The sequence below is a fragment of the Cynocephalus volans genome, chromosome 9, assembly GCF_027409185.1.
Source record: "Cynocephalus volans isolate mCynVol1 chromosome 9, mCynVol1.pri, whole genome shotgun sequence".
Taxonomy (NCBI): Eukaryota; Metazoa; Chordata; class Mammalia; order Dermoptera; family Cynocephalidae; genus Cynocephalus; species Cynocephalus volans.
In genome coordinates, this window is record NC_084468.1 from 40,943,398 (window position 1) to 40,963,649 (window position 20,252).

The following is a 20,252-nucleotide window of genomic DNA, read 5'->3' on the forward strand; positions in this document are numbered from 1 at the left end:
AAGTAGAACTGTCAAAAAGTTTTCCCAAAAAGCAAACTTTAAGCCAACATGACTTGGCCAAAGAATTCTTCAAATATTTAAGAAAAAAAGAGCATCCATGTTAGATAAACTCAGAGATGAAAAGAGAGAGAAGACATAACTCATGAGGAGATGCTAGCATAGTCTTGATTCCAAAACTGAAAAAGACATTATAGAAAGTAAAATAATTGGCCAATATCCTTCATAAACATAGATATAATATTCCAAACCAAAATATTAGCAAATTGAATTTAGTGATATTTTTAAAGTGTCCTATGTCAGAATCAAGTGTCATTTATTAACAGAAGCAAATGGTTTGTTTTAAAAATTATCCAAAGTTATTTAGAGAATAAATAGTAAAAAGAATAAAGGGCTAAGTATGATTAATATGATTGCTTCGATACAATGCACAGAGTATTTGAAACACCAGGGCAGAAAAACTCTAGCAAAATAAAAAGAGAAGGTAACCAACAGAGTGTTTTAGAAAAAGAGACCCCAGCAAATGTCACACATACTAGTACAATATGGATTGCTTTCTCTGATATCTGGAACAGGCCAAGACTGTTCAATATTGTATTCTAGTCCTTGCCAGTGCAATATGGCATAAAAAAGTATAATTTTGGAAATGAAGAAGTAAAATATTTGTGGAATATACTAAAAAGCATATGTACTTCACAGGGCCTGGTTTTCCAAAGCCTTGCAGTTTGAAATATTGACCTTGCAAGGACTGGAAATTTCCCTCAGGCTATAAGTCTCTGGTTTAAGATAAAGATTTGTGGCACAGCAGGTTGCTGGCTCAAAGACAGACTAGTTACTGACTGTTATGTAAAGATACTGAGAAATTGCTGTTAAGAACGAATGTTTGCTAAAATCAAGCTTTTGTTAATTGCCTTACTGGAATGTCATCTGGCTTGTTTCACTGAAAGTTACCAGCCTATAATGTTAAACTATAACCCCAACTATGTCTCTTCCTGTAATTTCCTGGTCTGGAAAATAAATGCAGGAAGAGAACACCAATCCGGGTTTAATTTCCCAAGGAAGGGTTGGCTCTCGCTTGAGCATTCCCGGGAGATTAACCACTTCGGGGCCTCTCACTGCTCAGTAGAGATGGGCTTTGAGTAATCCTTTGCATCTCCATCACCCAGGGGAAGTGGGCTGACAAATCCGTGAGGGCAGAAGCAATGCAAAGCAACAAATATTCATTATTTGTAAAAACAATCATTATTCTCTGTGTAATAGACAACAAAACAATAAATAATTAAAATGATAAGCAAATTTTAAGAATAAATATGCAAAACATCTATTATATTTATATATACTGATAATATAAAATTAGAAAATAACTTTAAAAAAATTTGTTTACACTTTCATCAAAACTCAAAATATATGACATTAAATTTAACAAAACATATGCAACACATATTTACAGAAAATGTTAAAAAATTAAATATATAAATAGAAAAATATATAGTACTCATGAACTTAGTATGGTAAAACTTCAATATGGTAAAGATTTCAATGTCCTTATGTTGACTATTGATTTAATGTGATCTTAATGAAACCCTTTGCTGATTTATGTTTGTTTGGTTGTTTTAAAGAGTCATGGGCTGGGGGCTTACAAGTTAATTATGTTATAAAATGTATACATAAATGTAAAGGACTGAGAGTAACACTCTTGAAGAAAACCAAAGTTGATTACCTACATTAACCATAAAACTTATAATTCTACATTGATTAAAACAGTACGGCACTGGCACAAAATTAAAACTCCTACTTACTCTTCAGCTATTAAGTCTTTTATGAAGTACTTAGCCTTTCAGGCAGTTTTATCAAAAATCTGCTGTAGCCTCTTTTATTGTAGTAGTTGTAAAATAATTACATCGAAGGTGTTCACATGTCTTTTTTCTCACCTCAGCCCATGAACTTCTCAAACACAGTGACCATTCCAACTAATAATCCTCAGACCCAGCGGGATCTCTGGCATACATCAGAAATTCAAAGAATATGAGACAAATGATTCAAATAGCTCAATGCAGATATTTTTCATAGTCACCAAAATCCCAAAATGATAACTCAAACTTACCTCCAATATCTGGACGAAGTTTATTGTCATAACCTTGAAGCAATGAGTTGAGAATTTGTGTGATATCTCCTTCATGAATTTTTGGTGCCAAGACCCAAGTTTTGTTCACCGTTAAATCCTCATCATCTTCATCATCTGCTTTATCAATACTAAATAATTAAAAAAAAATTTAGATGACAGAAAGTTCAATCAAAAAATAGTTTAAAATTATTCTAAATGCATATAAAAGTAGTAAGAGGGAGGAAAAAGCATTACAAAAATGTTACTTCAGGGCCGAGCCCGTGGCGCACTTGGTAGAGTGCTGCGCTGGCAGCGCGGCGACGCTCCCGCCGCGGGTTCAGATCCTATATAGGACTGACCGGTGTACTCACTGGCTGAGTGCCGGTCACGAAAAAAACGACAAAAAAAAAAAAAAAAAAAAAAAAAAATGTTACTTCAATAAGAATAATGCCTTCATCATATGAGCTGTCCTCACATAATAATACTCAAAAATTAAGAATACAGTGCAATAAATATAATATGCAATATTAAAATAATAAAATAAATCTTCACCATCCCCACAATGGTCATTAAAAACCATATAGATTATGGACTAAAAATGTGAGTGGTGACTCCTCGATTTGTGCAGTACACAATCTGCACAGCCAGATGTGTTGACCCTAAACTATCACATTCAAAAATAAAAATTAAATGACAAAAAATTACAGGAAATGTTAAAATCATTTGCTAAAATGTATAAAAATGCATGGGTACAAAAGAAGAATTAAGAAAGATGAGAGAAGAAAGGTCTGAATAAAATAGGAAAATATACTGTATACACCCATGCTGCGTTCATTTAAATCAAAAGAACTCAGACATCTTATTCCAAGAACATTTTCAAAAATTTTGTGATCATCAAACTATGAGTGGGTGACTCACCCTTCACATGTATGTTTTAGGGGTCAGGGGGATCATAACTATCTAATTTTAGGACTAGAAGTGAAACTTAAGAGATCAAATAACCCACTGCCTTTCTTTTGTAAATGAGAAAACTGAAAATTACAGAAAACTAGCCAAAGCATGAACCTATTTACTAGCGAAACTAAAAATCAAAGTCTAACTCTCCAGCTGTGTCCTGACATACCTGTGTGCTTACCAAGTGTAAGGATTCAGCTTACTTCTGAATTGTGGTAGAAACACGCAGTAATAAAGACGTTCATTTAAATTCATCCAAAAAAAAAAAAAAGCTTCTCTTTATTACCTATAACTAATTCCATCTTCATTGGAGTAAAATCATTCTAGGCTTAGCAACACATCCTATTTTAGTAAATCTCTAGTGTTGAAGTGAAAAAGGTTGCAAAGACTAAACACTAGCATTGGTAAAATTAAATAAATGTGTAATATGCTAGGTTATTTACACATGTGTCAGTGATGTGCTCCCTTCCAGCAGTAAATATCCAACACTTTATCTTAATATCTTCAGTTGATTGTTGTACATTATCCATTCAGATCTTTTTTGCTTTGGACCTATACTCTTAGGAAATACAGCCCCCTCTGTTTTTATTCTCAATATGTATTACATTGTAAATGAAAACTTAGCTTTTAAAGAATTTATCTCCTCATTTTATCTTCACAATAATTTTACTGGTAGTTACTATCAACAGATAATGAGGTGTATAACTATTATTATTATTTCTCTCCTTCCCATCAAGGAATTATACTTCTCACCCCACCAACTTATAAAGTGGTCATGTGACCTGCAATACTCCTTCCTGCAGGAAGATATTACATACCTGTCCTGTTGAACTCAGGAGTGGCCCTGAGATTGGCTTTGGGTAATGGAATATAAGTTACATGCATCACTTCCAAGCAGAAGGCTGTCAGTGAAGTTTACCACATCTCTCTTGTCCATCTGCCAGAAGAGCAACTATTCTCAGACTATTTCATTATTTCATTATTTCACTCTCAAAGTGAAGATGACATGGACAGGGCCACAGCTGAACTGCAATGGACATGCAAAACATGTCCATTTAGGAATGTAAGCCACTGAGATTTGGGGGTAGTTTATTATCACAGCATATCCGAACATATCCTGAGTGACAGTCTCTGCGTGGTCGGTTTTATTTTCAGTGTTTGAGAAAAAAAATTGAGAGATGTCAAACAACACATGCCCCACTTCTACTACTCCAAAATCTCATCAGTTCATCTCATCAACCCACCAGTGCCACCTCAATCAAACACATAATTTTAGTAAAATCTCTGCCAAAACAATTTTAATGCCCTCAACTAAGTATATAGTTCAAGTAAATAGGATGTGTTTGTTATACAACCTCAAGAAAGCTCTCGATATAGTCTGAGGCTAACTCTCAGACTCCAAAGCCCATCTCCTTCCACTCTTATATATTCTACCACTTCACAGATGAGGAAGCAATCTGCAAGAAGTTCATGAACTTGACCAAGATAACACTGCTAATGTGGTAGATCTAGGGTTCTGACACCCACATTACGCTATAAGAACAATATATACCGTTTTGAGTTGGAGAGAAATTTATAGATGAATATGTTGGCATTGACCATACACTTCTAAGGATGTACTAATTGCTACAAAGTGTACAAAGATCAATTGCTACAAAGTGTACAAAGATCCCTATGTGGATTCCTGAAGAATAGTTAAAAGATTTTCACTTAAGTACTCTAATGTAGTAGTTGTTTTACTGTAATTTGTAAAGTGTATACTACTAAAATATTGTTATATAATTTCCTTCAAATAATTCCTCTTATTTTCTCCAAATAAAGTAAACAAATACATATATAGATGAACTAAGGCATTGCAAATACTGAAGTGTTAAGAATCCCTGTTGGTGTGTCCTCCTGGCAAGTTTTCTTATCTAACTAGACTTGTTGAGATATTGGCACAACCCAAATTCTAGGTTTTCATTCAGCTCTAAATCCCAGTTTTATAGTATGAAACATCTGGTGGATACATTGCACATATAAGTAATTGATCTTTCCTTGAAATATGATTGCAGTTAAATGGAAGTTCCCAGAAAAAATAAGAGATTTTTCTAGTTTTTATGGTAGCAACATTTTGGTAATCCGAAAACCACATGCTCATAATGATTTGTATTTCCCTTTTCCCAGGTAGCACAGAAGTAATATGAAAATCAACCTCAATTATATTACACAGCTATCTTTCCTCATTTGGGGCATAAAGGAAAATATTTTATAGTTAATTTTTTTATACCTACCCTCTAAGCTGTCTAAATTACCTTCAGAATACTCATCAATTACTTTGAATGATTAAATGTACTTGACATAATTTTGAAAACATAGTTTTTATAGCATTCCTGATGTCTTTATTATCTTTCAGAGGCTGGGAGATTTTTGTAGCCTTAAAATATTTTGGATGACTATTCATTTGATATAAACTGGTATGTTTTTAAAAATAATACTCTGAGAATTTCTAGATTCATGCTCTAGAACTTCTTTTAAATAATTTAAGTAAGTATAATTTCATTCTTAATGGAAATACTTTTAGACCCTTGATTATATAATTTTGCTAATTATTAATTATAGTGATTGATGTTTTTATTATGATTATCAGCTACTGAGTGCCTACAACGTACCGTTACGTGCTTAACTCGTTTCATCAAGAACTCTGTTAGGATCTTTTCACAGGTTATGTCATTTAATCCATAGTAATCCCATGAGATAAAAATTAATGTACCTATTTTACAAATGAGAAAAAATAAGATTATAGAATTTCCAGAACATACAACTATTAATTTGAAGTCATGCTCCTTTTTTTTTTTTTTCTTTAAGTTTCTCTGGCACCATCTCATTTTATCTTTATTGAATAATCCAGGGAGGCTGGATTTTGAATTTGTTCATTCCTAAGAACACAGCAACACTTAACAATACATAAGTAGAAAGTGTGTTTGGATTGTACATGGCTAAATGTGTTTGAATTGTGCGTGAGTAAAATGCATAGTCTCAGCACTTGAGTCCTGAGTAAATCGGATAATAATCTCAAGGAATTATATACTCTGTGATGAAAAAGACTTTCTAGTGTGTGCTCAACTTTCATTCTAACATTTTAATACATTTATGAAGGAAATGCCATGTAATGAAAATGTACTAAGTGCTGACAATACGAAGACAAAACTGTATTCCTGATCTACGTGATCTTATTTCCAAACAAATGATACAGAAAAAACATCATACACAAAGGTGCTTCTTACAGTATTATCTACAATAACACAAACTGTAAACAATAAGAGTATGATTAAATATGCAATGATATATTCATGTAATGAAATGTATGCATCTATTCAATTGATGGTTATGAAGAGTCTGTGAAAACATGCAGTTACTGTTTATAATTTAATATTATATGAAAAAATAATTTGCTTCCATCATCATCTATGTATAAAATGGCTTAAAAGATTTTATAAGAAAGTAGCACAATGCATACACTTTATATATAAATACATGAAAAGGACTTAATGTAACATGAATGCCTATTTAATAATGAACTGTCTCTTCCTAAATACCAAATAATGCTCCGAAATAAATTTCTAATCATAAAAAAATTAAATTAATTAGAGCCTTCTACGGAGAGAGGCAGAGTGTTATATTCTGTCATGAAATTTATTGCTGCAAGCCCTGAACATTCACCATTCAGTTCTCCTGTCTTGACAATGTAGTTTCCTGCCAGCCCAGCTGCCAGTGCTGGGGATGAGCACTGAGTCTGCACCAGCCCCAGGCTGCCCCAGGTTGCTATCATGCAAAAATTGAACATGGTGGGAGTAACAGTGCTGATCTAAAACGCTCCTCTAAAGGGCAATTTGTGTTACAGGACTCCCACTGGCCTGGCAAAAACTTTCTTAGAAGGTCACTGCATTCTGAGACTCTTTTGACCCAAACTTCCCCTTTCCCCTCTGCTTTCATGAGTGTCAGAAGCCTCTGCTCTCCCAGCCTACTACTCCCTTTTTCTTCCTTTTACTTTTCCCAGGCATTTCTCTCCAAAATCTCTTAGATGTCTAATTCCACCTAGACATCTGCTGCTGAAGGCTTTTGCTTCTCACACTCTTCAATTGCAACCTGTAACTTATTTGCTAAAGAAAGTTTCTGAGTCACATATATTATTGTTTCTATTTGTCTTACTAAGGTCGGTTAACACATTATACAAATTTCTCTGATGATGTAAGAAATTACTGCATGTAAAAAAATACTTTAATGATTACATTATTCTTTTTTATAACAACAAGAATTTTGAAATAATGGTAACTAAGAGATAATTTAAGTAAAGACAATGCATGCTATGCCATATAATCATAGAACGAAGCTATATTTATCACTAGTGAAAAAAGATGTCTATAGCAAGTCAATCAATTAATATTGAAACTATTTTTCAAGCGTAAACATTCATTGAGGTTTGCCCAGGACAATCCTGCTTTACACCCATTGCTCTGAAATAGTTTTTAATAGCACCTTCTCACTCACAAAATGGTCTACTTTGGATGACACATCACATAGTCACACTGTACATAGTTCCTATAAAGGTGTCTGCAAATGTCCTGGTTCTGACACATGAGGGAGCCTCTTCCATTAATCTGTTAACAAAGCAGCGATGAAACTCAGAGAGGCTTAATCAGTTGCTCTAGAAATTTGACTAAACCCTGAAGGAATGTGGATAGACATTTTTCCCCATAGTTCGAAAGAATATAATTGCAAGTGAAATGCACTGATGAAGCCATATATACACTTCATTGAAAGAAAAAAGACAGTTGCTGCTACTTGCACTGAGTATATCTATGGGAGAAAATCACTAGGTAGCAAATATAATAAATCTTTTGTAACTACTACTTCCACTTCAACACTTTTGAAATAGTTAATTGATCATTATATCCTCACGGAGAAAAATTCTGCTATGCTTATTAAAAAGTAAATGTCAAATTTGGTTACTCATATTGTTACCATTTGAGGTTATTATAACTTTATCTTTAAGAAATAAGTATTACTAATAAATTTAATAATAAATTAATCTGTTAATCAATTTAAAACCCAGATAATAGGTAAATATACAATACATGATTAAGAAATTTGAATTCTTGCCTTTTATACTTAGAAAATAATTAGATAAATATGTTCAGACATCATGACTACCACTATTATTCTTCTCATTTTAATACCATTGAATACAATTAATTGAGTAATTTTTCTACTCCTATCATTTTAATATTAATAAGTACAATTAATTGTGTTGTTTTAATATCCTCCTTAGTGTTCATTTACTTATTTGAGAGAAAACACGAGTGGTTAGAATGGAATAAAAGTATAGGAACATTCTCAGAACTGAAATTCTACATGATGGAAAAAAAAAGAAATTTTACATGTTTTTATATAACAATCAAAAACTAAATTCAAATTAAGGTTTCTTAACTCTAGTTCCATGATTAGCTACATGCAACTTCTCCAAAGCTTCAATATGCTTTAAATTGTCAGTTCCCACACTAAGCATTTCTAGTAACATAGGATGTTTGAAATAAGAGCATTTTTAGACATAGTCATGGTCATGTCCTACTCCTTACATAAAAAAATTAGATGACTAGAATTCTGAAAATATAAATGATATCATCAAGGTCTTGCAGTTACTTAATAACAAAAAAGTTTCATATAATTATCATACCACATGTAAAATAATAATAATAATCCAAATGTATCAAAGGTCTTACTTACAACATTATATATTATTAGTTACTTTATTTAGAGGAATACTTTCTAGTAAAAACATACTGGAAGATTGTAAAAAGAAGTCATGAAATATTTTAGAAACTCTAAAAATGTAGATAATAATGCAATCATCAACTGTCTATGAACCCTCCACCCAGTTTAGGAAGTAAAATCCTGTACATTTCTCTCCACTCTCAGAGATTATGATTGTAATGAATGGGGTATAGTCTTATAGTAAATGTAATAACTACTAGTAACTAATATTCTAATAATTAGTTTTTATTATATACCTATGCATCCATAAATGACACAAAGATATAGCCATAATAAATTGTTAATATATGTAGACATGTATGTCATTTTGCCAATCTAGTGGATGTGAAATTGCATCTAATTTTCATTTCATCACATTCCCCTGATTATTAGCAAACTAGAGCACCTATTCATATTTATTAGCCATTTGACCTTCTGTGAACTAGATTCCAGTTTGGATTTTAATAATAATTTTTTAAACAATTATTATTATTAAACTTCATCTGACAAATATCTAGTAGGTGCTTATCATGTGTGGCCACTTTCCTGGATGCTGAAGAGGCAAAGATGAATAAATCAGCTGTTTTGAATGACCCCAGAGGAAAGTTCATAGACAGAAGATAGAAGGCTTAGACATTAGTACTCATTGTTTAATCATAGTGCATGATTTCAACAAGTCTTCAATTATCTTTGAGCCACTGATTTCCCATCAAACTTTTAAAGTTTAGATCTTTGTAAACACTTAGGTAATGAACAAATATTAAAAGTTACTGCATTTATAAAAGATAACTCAGGACTTCACTTTTAAAAGAAAAAATAAACAAATGGGATTATATCAAACTAAAGTTTCTGCACAGCAAAGGAAACAATAAATAGAGTGAAAAGACATCCTACAGAATGGGAGAAAATATTTACAAACTATGCATCTGACTAGGGATTAATATCCAGAATATACAAAGAGCTCAGACTACTTTACAGCAAAAAAACAAATAGACCAATTAAAAAATGGGCAAAGGAGTTGAATAGACATTTCTCAAAGAAGACATACAAATGGCCAACAGGTTTATGAAAAAATGGTCAACATCACTAATCATCAGGGAGATGCAAATCAAGACATCTTTGAGATATCACCTCACTCCAATCAGACTGGTTATTATAAAAAAGACAGAATAACAAATACTGGTGAGGATGTGGAGAAAGAGGAACCCTCCTGAACTGTTGGTGGGACTGAAAATTAGTACAGCCACTATGGAGAACAGTATGGAGGTTCCTTAAACAACTACAGATAAAACTTCCATATGATCCAGCAATTCCACTCCTGAGAATATATCCAGAGGATTGGAAAATATCAGGTCAAAGGGAAACATGCACTCCCATGTTTATTGCAGCTCTATTTACAACAGGTAGGTGATGGAACCAATCTAAATGTCCATCAATGGATGACTGAATAAGGAAATTGTGGTATATATACACAATGAAATACTACTCACCCATAAAAAATAATGAAATTCTACCATTTGTAGCAACGTGGATGAGCCTGGAGAAAATTATTCTAAGCGAAACAACCCAGGTACAGAAAGAGAAATACTGCATGTTCTCACTCATAACTGAGAGCTGAATCCATGAATAAACAAATGAACAATAAAGGGAGACAAAGAGAAACAAACAAACAACAATCACAGTAGCACATTGAACTTTTAGAAAACTAGAGGTAGAAACGGGGAGGGGAGGGGGAGAGAAAGGGGCTATTGAGGAATTGGTCAACAGACACGAAGAATGAGTGTGTATTGTAATGATGAATAAGCTAACTATACTGATCTAACCACCAAATATTCTACACAATTATTGAAATTTAACATTGTGCCCCACATGTATCTATAACAAAAAAAAGAAAAAGAAAAATGGAAAAGTGAACACGTTATCTTTCCTTTCCCAGAAAAGAAAGCAAAAGTAACAGAGAGGAAAAACAGATTCCCAAACTCTGTCTTTGATAAACAAGGATACTTTTGATATTCAAAGGACAAAATGAATAGAAGGGCCACAGATATTTGAAGGAGACGGCAGAATGGTTCTTTCTTTCTTTCTTTATTTATTTATTATTTATATAACATAAGATTTGCCATTTTAACCAGTTTTAAGCATACAATTCCATGGAATTAATTATGTACACAATGCTGTGTAGCCATTACCTCTATCTATTTTCAAACATTTTTGTCATCCTAAACATAAACTGTGTACCCATTAAGCAATGAGGGCAAACTCTTGAGGTAAGGTCAAAAAACAGATGTACGGTTGGCAGATGTGGGGATTCTCTAAAACTGGCTTGCTAAAAACAAAAGAAAATGCAGTGAAAGCCAATTTGCTGAGGCTGAAGGAAGAACAATACAGCCATTTATACACAAAGCTGTTTTTGGTGAAGTGGAGAGGAGAGTTTGCACTTTGAACAGCCCTACAGCTGCCTCTCTTGACTGCCTGGATATTTAGGTGATTTGGAAAGAGTTTGGAAGCATTTAATATTTAGTACATGCAAAACAAAGGTAATTTTAATTTTTTTTTAATTGAAGCATAATTGTACACATCTGTGGGGTACCACATTGAATATACCTGTGTGCAATATGTGATGCTCAAGTCAAGAAAATTAGTATATTCAGCATCACACAATGTAACCATTTTTTGTGGCCATTTACCAATTTCTCACTTACCTCCCTTCCCCCCCTTTCCCACTTCTGTTAACCTCAATCTGTTCTCCTCTTTTGAAAGTTCAATATATTATTGTGATTGTTGTATCTTCCTTTCAAAGAACATTTTTAACAAAAGACAATTACTAACTTGAGGGAAATTTTAAAAGTTCAGGAAAATTAAGCTATTACACTATACAACATGACTCACCTGTGACTATGCTGATAGAGTCAATTAATTTGAGCATCAAATACAGATTTGGTCGATGCCATATTGTCTATCTTCAGACATACATACTTTTCCAATTTTCTAAAATACTCATACACACACACACACACAAACACACACACAGACACACATATAGTTGATTATATTCCTCATTAAAAAGCAAATCAAAGAAACAAAAATTCTATTTTAAGCAAGAGTTGGCCAGAATTATTTTCTATTCAGGGTTCCCGTAGCTCTTTGCTCTCCTGCCCCAAATGGCTAGTTTTACAGACACTTGTGAATATGATTTCCCACTCAACTATAATTCGACTTTGTCTAAAATCAACCCACAGGCATGTGCCCTAAGCAAGTCTAATTGTACCCCCAGGAACCCATATCTCTGGCCAAGTTGTTTAAAATGGGGTAAACAGCTGACAAACAAGTTGAGCAAGCCTTTTTCACTTCTGACAAGCAGAAAAGTTTAACAGAGAAATGCAGAATTGCTAGTTTGTAATGAAGCCCAGTTAATAGCTCAAGAAGATGCAGAGATGTATGCTGCCAAGACCCCAGAGCTGCTCTGTTGTCAGCTTTCCAGATGTTTGATTGTTCAACTCTTTATTGGATCCCAGGTGGTACCCTGTAATTAGTCGTTTACACCTTTACTTTGTTTGTTTAGTTTGTTTAAGTGTGGTTTTGTTATTTAGGACAAACATATTGTGTTAGTCTTCACCACTATTTCTGAGTGTGGGGTTTTTGTCTGTTTGCTGATGCAGCCCCAGTGCTTAGTGCCTGACACAAAATATGCACTCAATCACTATTTGTTGCTTGAATGAATGAATGAACATGTACCTTATAAGGCAGGTATTTTCTTCTAGTTTTATCAGTAAAGATACTGAGTTTCTGAGAGGTTTAAATAATTTACCCAAATTCTTACTACTAGAAAGTGGCACAGGTAGAATTCAACAGGAAGACCCAAATACTGAGAAGATCCCCTAGCACATCTCTCTACTTCCATCCTTGATTTCATATAGGCTACTATCGATTCAAAAGCCAAAGTAACACTCTTAAAATACAGGTTACATCTTATCATTCCTATGCTCCAAAGCCTGAATTCCAGTTGAATGGTTCCCTATTTCATTCAGAAGAAGCAATGCCTATAAGGCTCCACAATCTGGTCTCCCATCTTAAATTCCTCTCCCTAAGTCCTCACTTAGCATGGTTAAACACTTCACCTATTTTTAGCATTTGTTCAAATACTACTTAATCATTGAGGCTTATCTGACCACCCTTTTTAATTGCAATCTGCTCTGATTGCAGATCTCAAGTTCCACACCTCCTTACTCAGCTCATTTATTTCCCATAGCCCTAATCAATTTCTAAAATTTTATGTCTAACTAATAAGATAGTTTTAACCACAGTAAATTGTATTCAATCATCTTGACCTATAAAAAATACAATTTCATAAAGTCTAAACTAATATTATATTTCTTGCTTATTGTTTACTGTCTATTTCCCCCTACTGAGTATCAACTCCAAAAGGGCAAAGTGGTTTTGACTCTAGTTCACAAATGTATCCCAAGTTTCTAGTATTTGTTAATAAATAAATATGCATTACCTCCACAGGCCACATCTGTGATCTATTGTTCAAGAAAAGTTAAATGACATTTGCTTACAAACATCGGACATATTTCTATAAGAATATTAGACAAGTGTCAACTTCCAGGAAAGAAACTTATACCTGTTCTAATATTTCTAAGTAGAAGATATTCTAATGTCAAAGTCTATAAGAACTAGCTTTTAAAGAGTAGGTATAAGAGCTGATTTTAGATCTGAAGATCTAAGAAAAAATAACTAAATAAATTTTGCTGTTTTATTGCCTTCATATTCTTGCTGCTTAATTCTTTTGTACAATAGCTCCTTTCTAGGGTTGTAGCTCTGAATGATTTTTATTGCTCATAAAAGCTTGTAGGGAAGCAAAATAAATAAAAGAGTGATAGGAAATTGAGTTATAGATTTAAACTTCCAGGGTTTTAAAGAGTTGAAATGATAGTCTCCTCAATTCTATGATTATTTTATTAATATGAAGGAAAATGGGACCCATTACTTAACACACATAGACATGCTTTGGAAATTTGAGAAGGCAGAGGACAGCCAAGATTAGAATATTAAGTGTGCCCCACTATGTGTTTCCAATCTGCCCAGTGCTTTACTCTACCAAAAGACTTGTCACATTGCATCTTAATTAACTATTCATTTATTTATGTCCTTCTTCAAGCTCTAAGCAACTTGAAGGCAGAGCCTAAGGTATTCAGTGTGATATCACTGGCACCTAGCCCAAAGTCTGACACAGAACAAGTGCTCAATTTAAATAATCACTGAATCAATGAATCAATAGAAAGGATGGTAGAGCTCACCATGCTATTTTAGGTAAAGTTACAGTAAATCCAGAAAATAAACAACTAAAAACTGTAACTGTTGGCCTTAATATGAAAATTACAGTAGCTAACCTAATATAAAATTCATTTTAAAAACACAGTAGCATTCTGATACTAGTACTAATCCATCATAAATAAAAACAGAAGGGAAAAAAAACCTGATTCCTTTTACAATGACAACATAACCTATATAATGATTAATACAAAATATAACAAAGAAGGTATAAGTCTTGCATGAAGAAAATAAGAAAATTAATTGAGGAACATAAAGACAGAAAAAAATAAGAACAAAGTATATGTTTTGGTTATAAAATAATATTCTAGACTGTATATACATTTAATACAGTTTCAATCAGAATCCCATATTCTATGTGTAACAGGTTAAAATCATTATAACTAAATATAAAATCAATATGAGAATTTATAAGAAATTATTGAAAAAGAAAATCATTAGATGGAATTTGTCCTGAGAGAATAAAAACAAAGTTACTGTAATCAAAACCTTATTATAACAATATATTAACAGTGAGCATTCAGCATCAGATTCCAAGTTTATAGAAATTCAATGTATGATAAAAGTGATAATCAGTTAAGAAATGAAAGGATGTGGTATTTAGTAAATTGGGTTGAAATGCTGATTCATCCATTTAGAAGAAAATAAAAGATTTCTACCTTTCACAGTAAATTATATATATATATATATATATTAAAGGACAAAATGTAATGAAGAATAGATTATTAAAGAAGGCCTTGTTAATGTTTTTTGACCTTTGGGGTAAGGAGGTCTTTCTAGGCAACATATGACCAAACAAGAAAAATATATATATATATGACCAAAAAAAGAGGAAAATTAAACAGACTTTATGGATGGCGTAGGACAATTTAGACAAGACTAGAGACTGAGAGAAAGATACTTACAACAAAACTCGTATACAAGAATTCAGAGGGGACAAAAGGCCAATTACATATATAAAATTATGCTAACATTTACTTCAAGCAAGGAAAAATAAGTTGAAAATATGACAACGGTTTTCAGCCATCATATTGACAAAGTATTCAAAGATCTATTACATCCAGTAGTGGTGATAATTTGGATAAATGGCATTTTTATAACCATTAGTAGAAAATGAAATTTGCTATTTGGAAATTAGTTTGGTAATATAGATTGAAATATTAAAATTAAAAGCATGTGCCTACATATACACGTACACAAAAATGTTCATAACAGACAAAATGAAAGAGAATATATTATTCTATAATATAGAATACCAAACCATTAAAAAGGAGGCAAAATAAGTATGCCAATCTAGAAAAATGTCTCTGATATTGTGTCAAAAGTTAGTGTCAGATTTCATTTGTATAAATAAATAAATATATACATATACACACACAACTGTATGTACGCATACCTGTCTAAACTCATCAAAAAGTATGGGAGTGTAAGTTACAAACTGCTAAGCAGTATTTGAAGAATATTTACATTTAGTATTTACAGTATATGATCAAAAACATTACAGCATTAGGGTAAACAGTTGTTTTTCTCCCATATGTTTCAACAGCAGCAGCAACTAGGAAATGATTTTAAGAAAATATGTAAAGGAAAAAAAGGTCTAAACTATTTGTAGTATGAAACTTAAAAATTAAATATTTTAAGTCTACAGGATAGAACACAAATTGGATTATATATTATTGATTCTACAATTGAAGATGTGGAAAACTGATTTAGGAGAAAAAAGTAAAATCCAACATTTTCCTCCATGGTTTGTTTTATATCATTTCCTTGGTAAGGCTGAAGACATAAAACACCTCAAAATTACATTAAAGTTAAGAAATAAGTGGCAATAAACATTGCTTTTGGTACAGAATGTTTTACTGTTGGTTTCAAAAAGGAGTCTGGGCAATTTCTAAACCTATCACAACATAGTTTATCTAGTTAGATTATACATATGAACATAAAATTCTATTAATTCATTGAAAGGGAGACAGTAATATCAGAATAAACTTTTAAAAATTAGTTCTTCTAGTGGCATTTTTAGGAAAGAGGATAAAAACAGATTTGCCTGAAATCACCCTAGTGGGAAACGGTGGAGCTGAAACTAGAATTTAGATCTGATGGTAAAGTCAAGGATTCCCATCTGATGCCCTGCCCACATGTGAATTACTTTTGTGAAACCCACTCTTTCTTCTTCCCCCATGGCCATCATTTCACATATTATGGTTAGTACTTTCTCAATATCTCAAGAGCCATTTGTCAGTTTTCTACCCTTCCTTGTCTCCCCTCCTTTGGAACTCCACCTTCATTATTATATGCTTAAACAAATTTTAATCACCTTTACATAAGCATAAAATATTAGATTAATCTATTTAATGTTTAATGACAGACATTTCCTTTTGTTGTTTAGTCTAGCCTGTGTTTCACAGTACATAATGGAATGAAATGGAAGAAGGGTATTGCTTGTTTGGATAACCTAAAAGACACTACACGGGGGATTAATCAATCATGACATTTGCATTTTAGCTTCAAAATAATTGTGTTTCTCAGTCCTTGTATATGTAATTATTATGGAACATCATTACTTAGTTATTTTTTTTGTCAAGTTTGCATGGTTATCATCAATATTTTATTAGAATATTAAGCCAAAAATCTAGACACCTAAAGAAAAATCATTCATTCACTACCACCCCTACAAAATATATTACTAAAATTATTTGAAAATAATATGTTTTACAAACCAAGTGTATTTGAATATTTCTATTTGGGCAACTGAATACCACATTGTATAATTATTGATTCACGGAAATTATTTTAAAAAATAAAAGCAAGTTATTTTCCTTGAGCTGTCTCAAATTATAACTTAGTCAAAGCTTATCATAGGTTACTTTTTAGAACAGCTTAAATCTCAAAGCATCTTTCAACATGTTTTAAAAACCTGATTTTAATTACAATTTTCTCAACATTACAAAGAAGTCAAATCAAGCTGAAAAGATTTTAACCAACTTGTCAAAATGCCATAGAGTATTGTGGAGAATGAAACATAGGAACCACAACTACAGCTTTCAGTTACAACAAAAGGATAGCTTTTCATAGCTCAGCAATATAAAAACCAATATATAATGTTTCTCCTTTATGTTCTTGAAGGAAACGAATGAGGGAACAAGACATTGCCTCTGATTAGATATAAGAAGCAATAGCCTCCAATTTAATAAATCCAAAAATAGATGACTTTAGAGGTTTATTTTAGAAACCAGTATAAGACATCAAAATTCTTACAAATAGTGCCATGTGTGATTAGTTTGTGGAAGGTTTCTCATAAGAAGGAGAAAAGGAGAAGAAAATATGATTATACATGGTTTATACATGTTGACATCAATTATCTCCAATCACATATTAAAAGGGTGAAAAGTTCACCACAGCTATAGCTACCTTAAAAAGTGAAAACATGAGCTCATAACTGAGGTCTTACGAGCTAATTATAACAGCAGCATTTAGATTTATTTTTTAATATGTACTTATTCACTGGCCAGGATAATTGAGATTATCTATATTACTATGATAAAATAAATCACCGATCAATTTTAACTTTATCACACCTCTCTCACTCATACATATGGTAAAAGAAAAATACATTCACATTTAGAATTTCCCTCTTGAAAACTACTAAGAAAAAACAGTGAAGTAACCACTGAGTTAATTTATGTTCCAGTTCAAATCTTAGATATACTGAATGTAAGAACTTGAAGAAATCATAGATGATCTGCTACTATCCCTCATTCCTTAGAGGAAGTAACTGTGTTCAGAGAGGTTAAGGGATCCTTGACACATGAGACCATGTCTTCAGACTGCTAAGCTTGTGCTCTGTCCACTACACGATGCAGCTTTTTAACTCTGAGAAGCTTGAAGAGAGTTTCAGAGCCAATCACAAGATTGTAATGTAAATATTCTCAAAAACGTGACATTTTTATCTAAAACAAAACGTCTCTTTGGATAGACAATATGGGTTTTTTCTAAGTGGCTTGTTTATTTGGTTGAAAGGAAACTTGCACCTATAATGATAAAAGAGCATACAGGTTATTTCAGAAAACCGCTGGGTAAATCTGTTTTTACTTTTGTAACATTATGGAGGCACGTGTTCTACCTAAACATCTATAAAATTTTATAATATGTTCAAAGAAATAAGCCATTACAACCCAACATATATAAGGAATAATTCATCAAGTAATATGTTTGCGCCCATACAGAACATTTAAGATTCTAATGAAAAAGATAAATAAACTAAAACCATAATACTAAAAAAAGCACTAAGTGTCAACAATTTATTTAGCAAGTCTAATATTACTTAGCATAATTTAATCCGGTCTCTATTATCTGGGAGAAAATATAGTTGTTATATTTGCTGGTAATGGAAAAAAATATTCAATATAGCTATTAACTAAAATTATAAGAATAATTCTTTTTAGCAATGACACAAATAGTTATAAAGGTATGTTTCTATCTTCATAGAGATTGTACTCTACTCTTGAGTTCTAAGCATATTATATAACACAATAATATAATCTTAAATGTACATTTACTTAAAACAAGTTACATGATATGAAGCGTGTTCCAGACCTTTATAGTATTTAAGTCTTAATCAACATATTTTAACTCCTTTCACCCACTATCTCTGCACACAATCTAGCTATGATATCTGAGCATTTTATTTTTCTACCAAAATGACTTCAAAGTTTCACTGAAAGGTATTACAACCCAATCTAATTTCTGTTAAATTGGAGGTTTGAGATTGGTAATACATACACACAGAGACACACACACTCACATAACATTTATATCACTGTGCATTTTTTAATTGCTAGTGGACAGCCAATTAAAATAAAAACCATTCAAAACTTGTTCAAATAAAATATACACGGTTATTTCTGACTTAAATATTAATGTCAACCCAGACAGGTTTTTTAGCCAAATTTACGAGTGTGAGATTTATTGATGTAAAACACTGGTTTGTTCCATAAAGTTACAAAAAAAAAAAAAAAATGAGAAGGGAAAAAGCAATATTAGTAAACAGAAAAGCAACATATATACCATGCTGTGTAACAAGTTTCTGAAACAACTTTGTCTTTAAAACGCAGAATCTTCTAGAAAGTTCATCAGTGGCACTCATTCATTAAATTTAGTAGCACAGTCATTTCTACTCCGCCTCACCCTTCCCAGTAACTGAACCTTTGCTAGTAAAAACTCTACGTGAAGTCAGAAACAACTGAACCAGCCTAGATACTTTAGACATAGGCTTATTTCACTTTTATCTAAAAATGAGTAGACCAAATCAGAAGATAAAATGATGGTCCATATGGCACATGTGCCCGGAAAATACAAACAATTTAACTTAGAATGATTTTTAAAAGAAAGAAATTAAGGAGAAAGGAGTGGATGCCAAGAAAATAGTTTGAAGTCCTTGAATTTACTTACCAGTTTCCCAAATGCAGGGTCAGTAACAAGAACATCAACCTCACCCCTCTACTCTGACTCCACAGAAGAAAAGGGGAGAAGTGAAAAGCTTTCCAAGAACCCATCCCTTTTTCGGTTCGTGCTGCACGAGCTCAATTCTCCCAGCCAGGACTTCGGCTCCCACCTCGGCAGCAGCCTGGGGAGTACGACAGGGAGCGTGTGGGAAGGCAGCGCACTTCCCAGCCAGGTAGGATGCGACTCCCAGCGGAACTGAGCAGGACAGCCAATCAGGCCGAGGGGATGCTGGCATCAATTATCTTAAAAAGAGTTGGGCCAATCGGGGACCCAAAGAGGCGGGGTTTCCCCTACTAGAAATCGAGCCCAGTAGGGAAAAGGGCTCCGTTTTTCTAAAAGGAAAACAAACCTCTTCTCCCTCGCAGCGCAGAGAAGCGTTTGAGTGGCCGCGACAGATCCCTTCCCTAGGGAAAGGCCGCCTTCCCTCCCCACCCCCGCCCTCCCGCGCCGGCCTGCCCTCCTGGCTGGCTCTACTTCGGGGCCGCTGCCTCTCTCCTCTCCCGAGTTTGGATTCTGAATCTTCCTTCCAGGAGGGACCTGTGCGAAGCAGACAGTGCCTAATTGG

At 33.1% G+C, this 20,252-nt stretch overlaps 1 protein-coding gene across 2 annotated transcripts in view; it reads right to left on the reverse strand.

Moving 5' to 3' along the window:
* Positions 1-19,737, reverse strand: part of GABRG1 (gamma-aminobutyric acid type A receptor subunit gamma1) — a 69,652-nt gene extending 49,915 nt beyond the window's left edge. For both annotated transcript variants that reach the window (XM_063108012.1, XM_063108011.1), the window contains exons 1-2: positions 19,634-19,737; positions 2,102-2,250 (exon numbers count right to left, since the gene is read on the reverse strand). In XM_063108012.1, the coding sequence (XP_062964082.1) occupies positions 2,102-2,250; positions 19,634-19,737 (253 nt within the window). The remainder of the gene's footprint in view (positions 1-2,101; positions 2,251-19,633) is intronic.
* Positions 19,738-20,252: the final 515 nt, after the last annotated feature.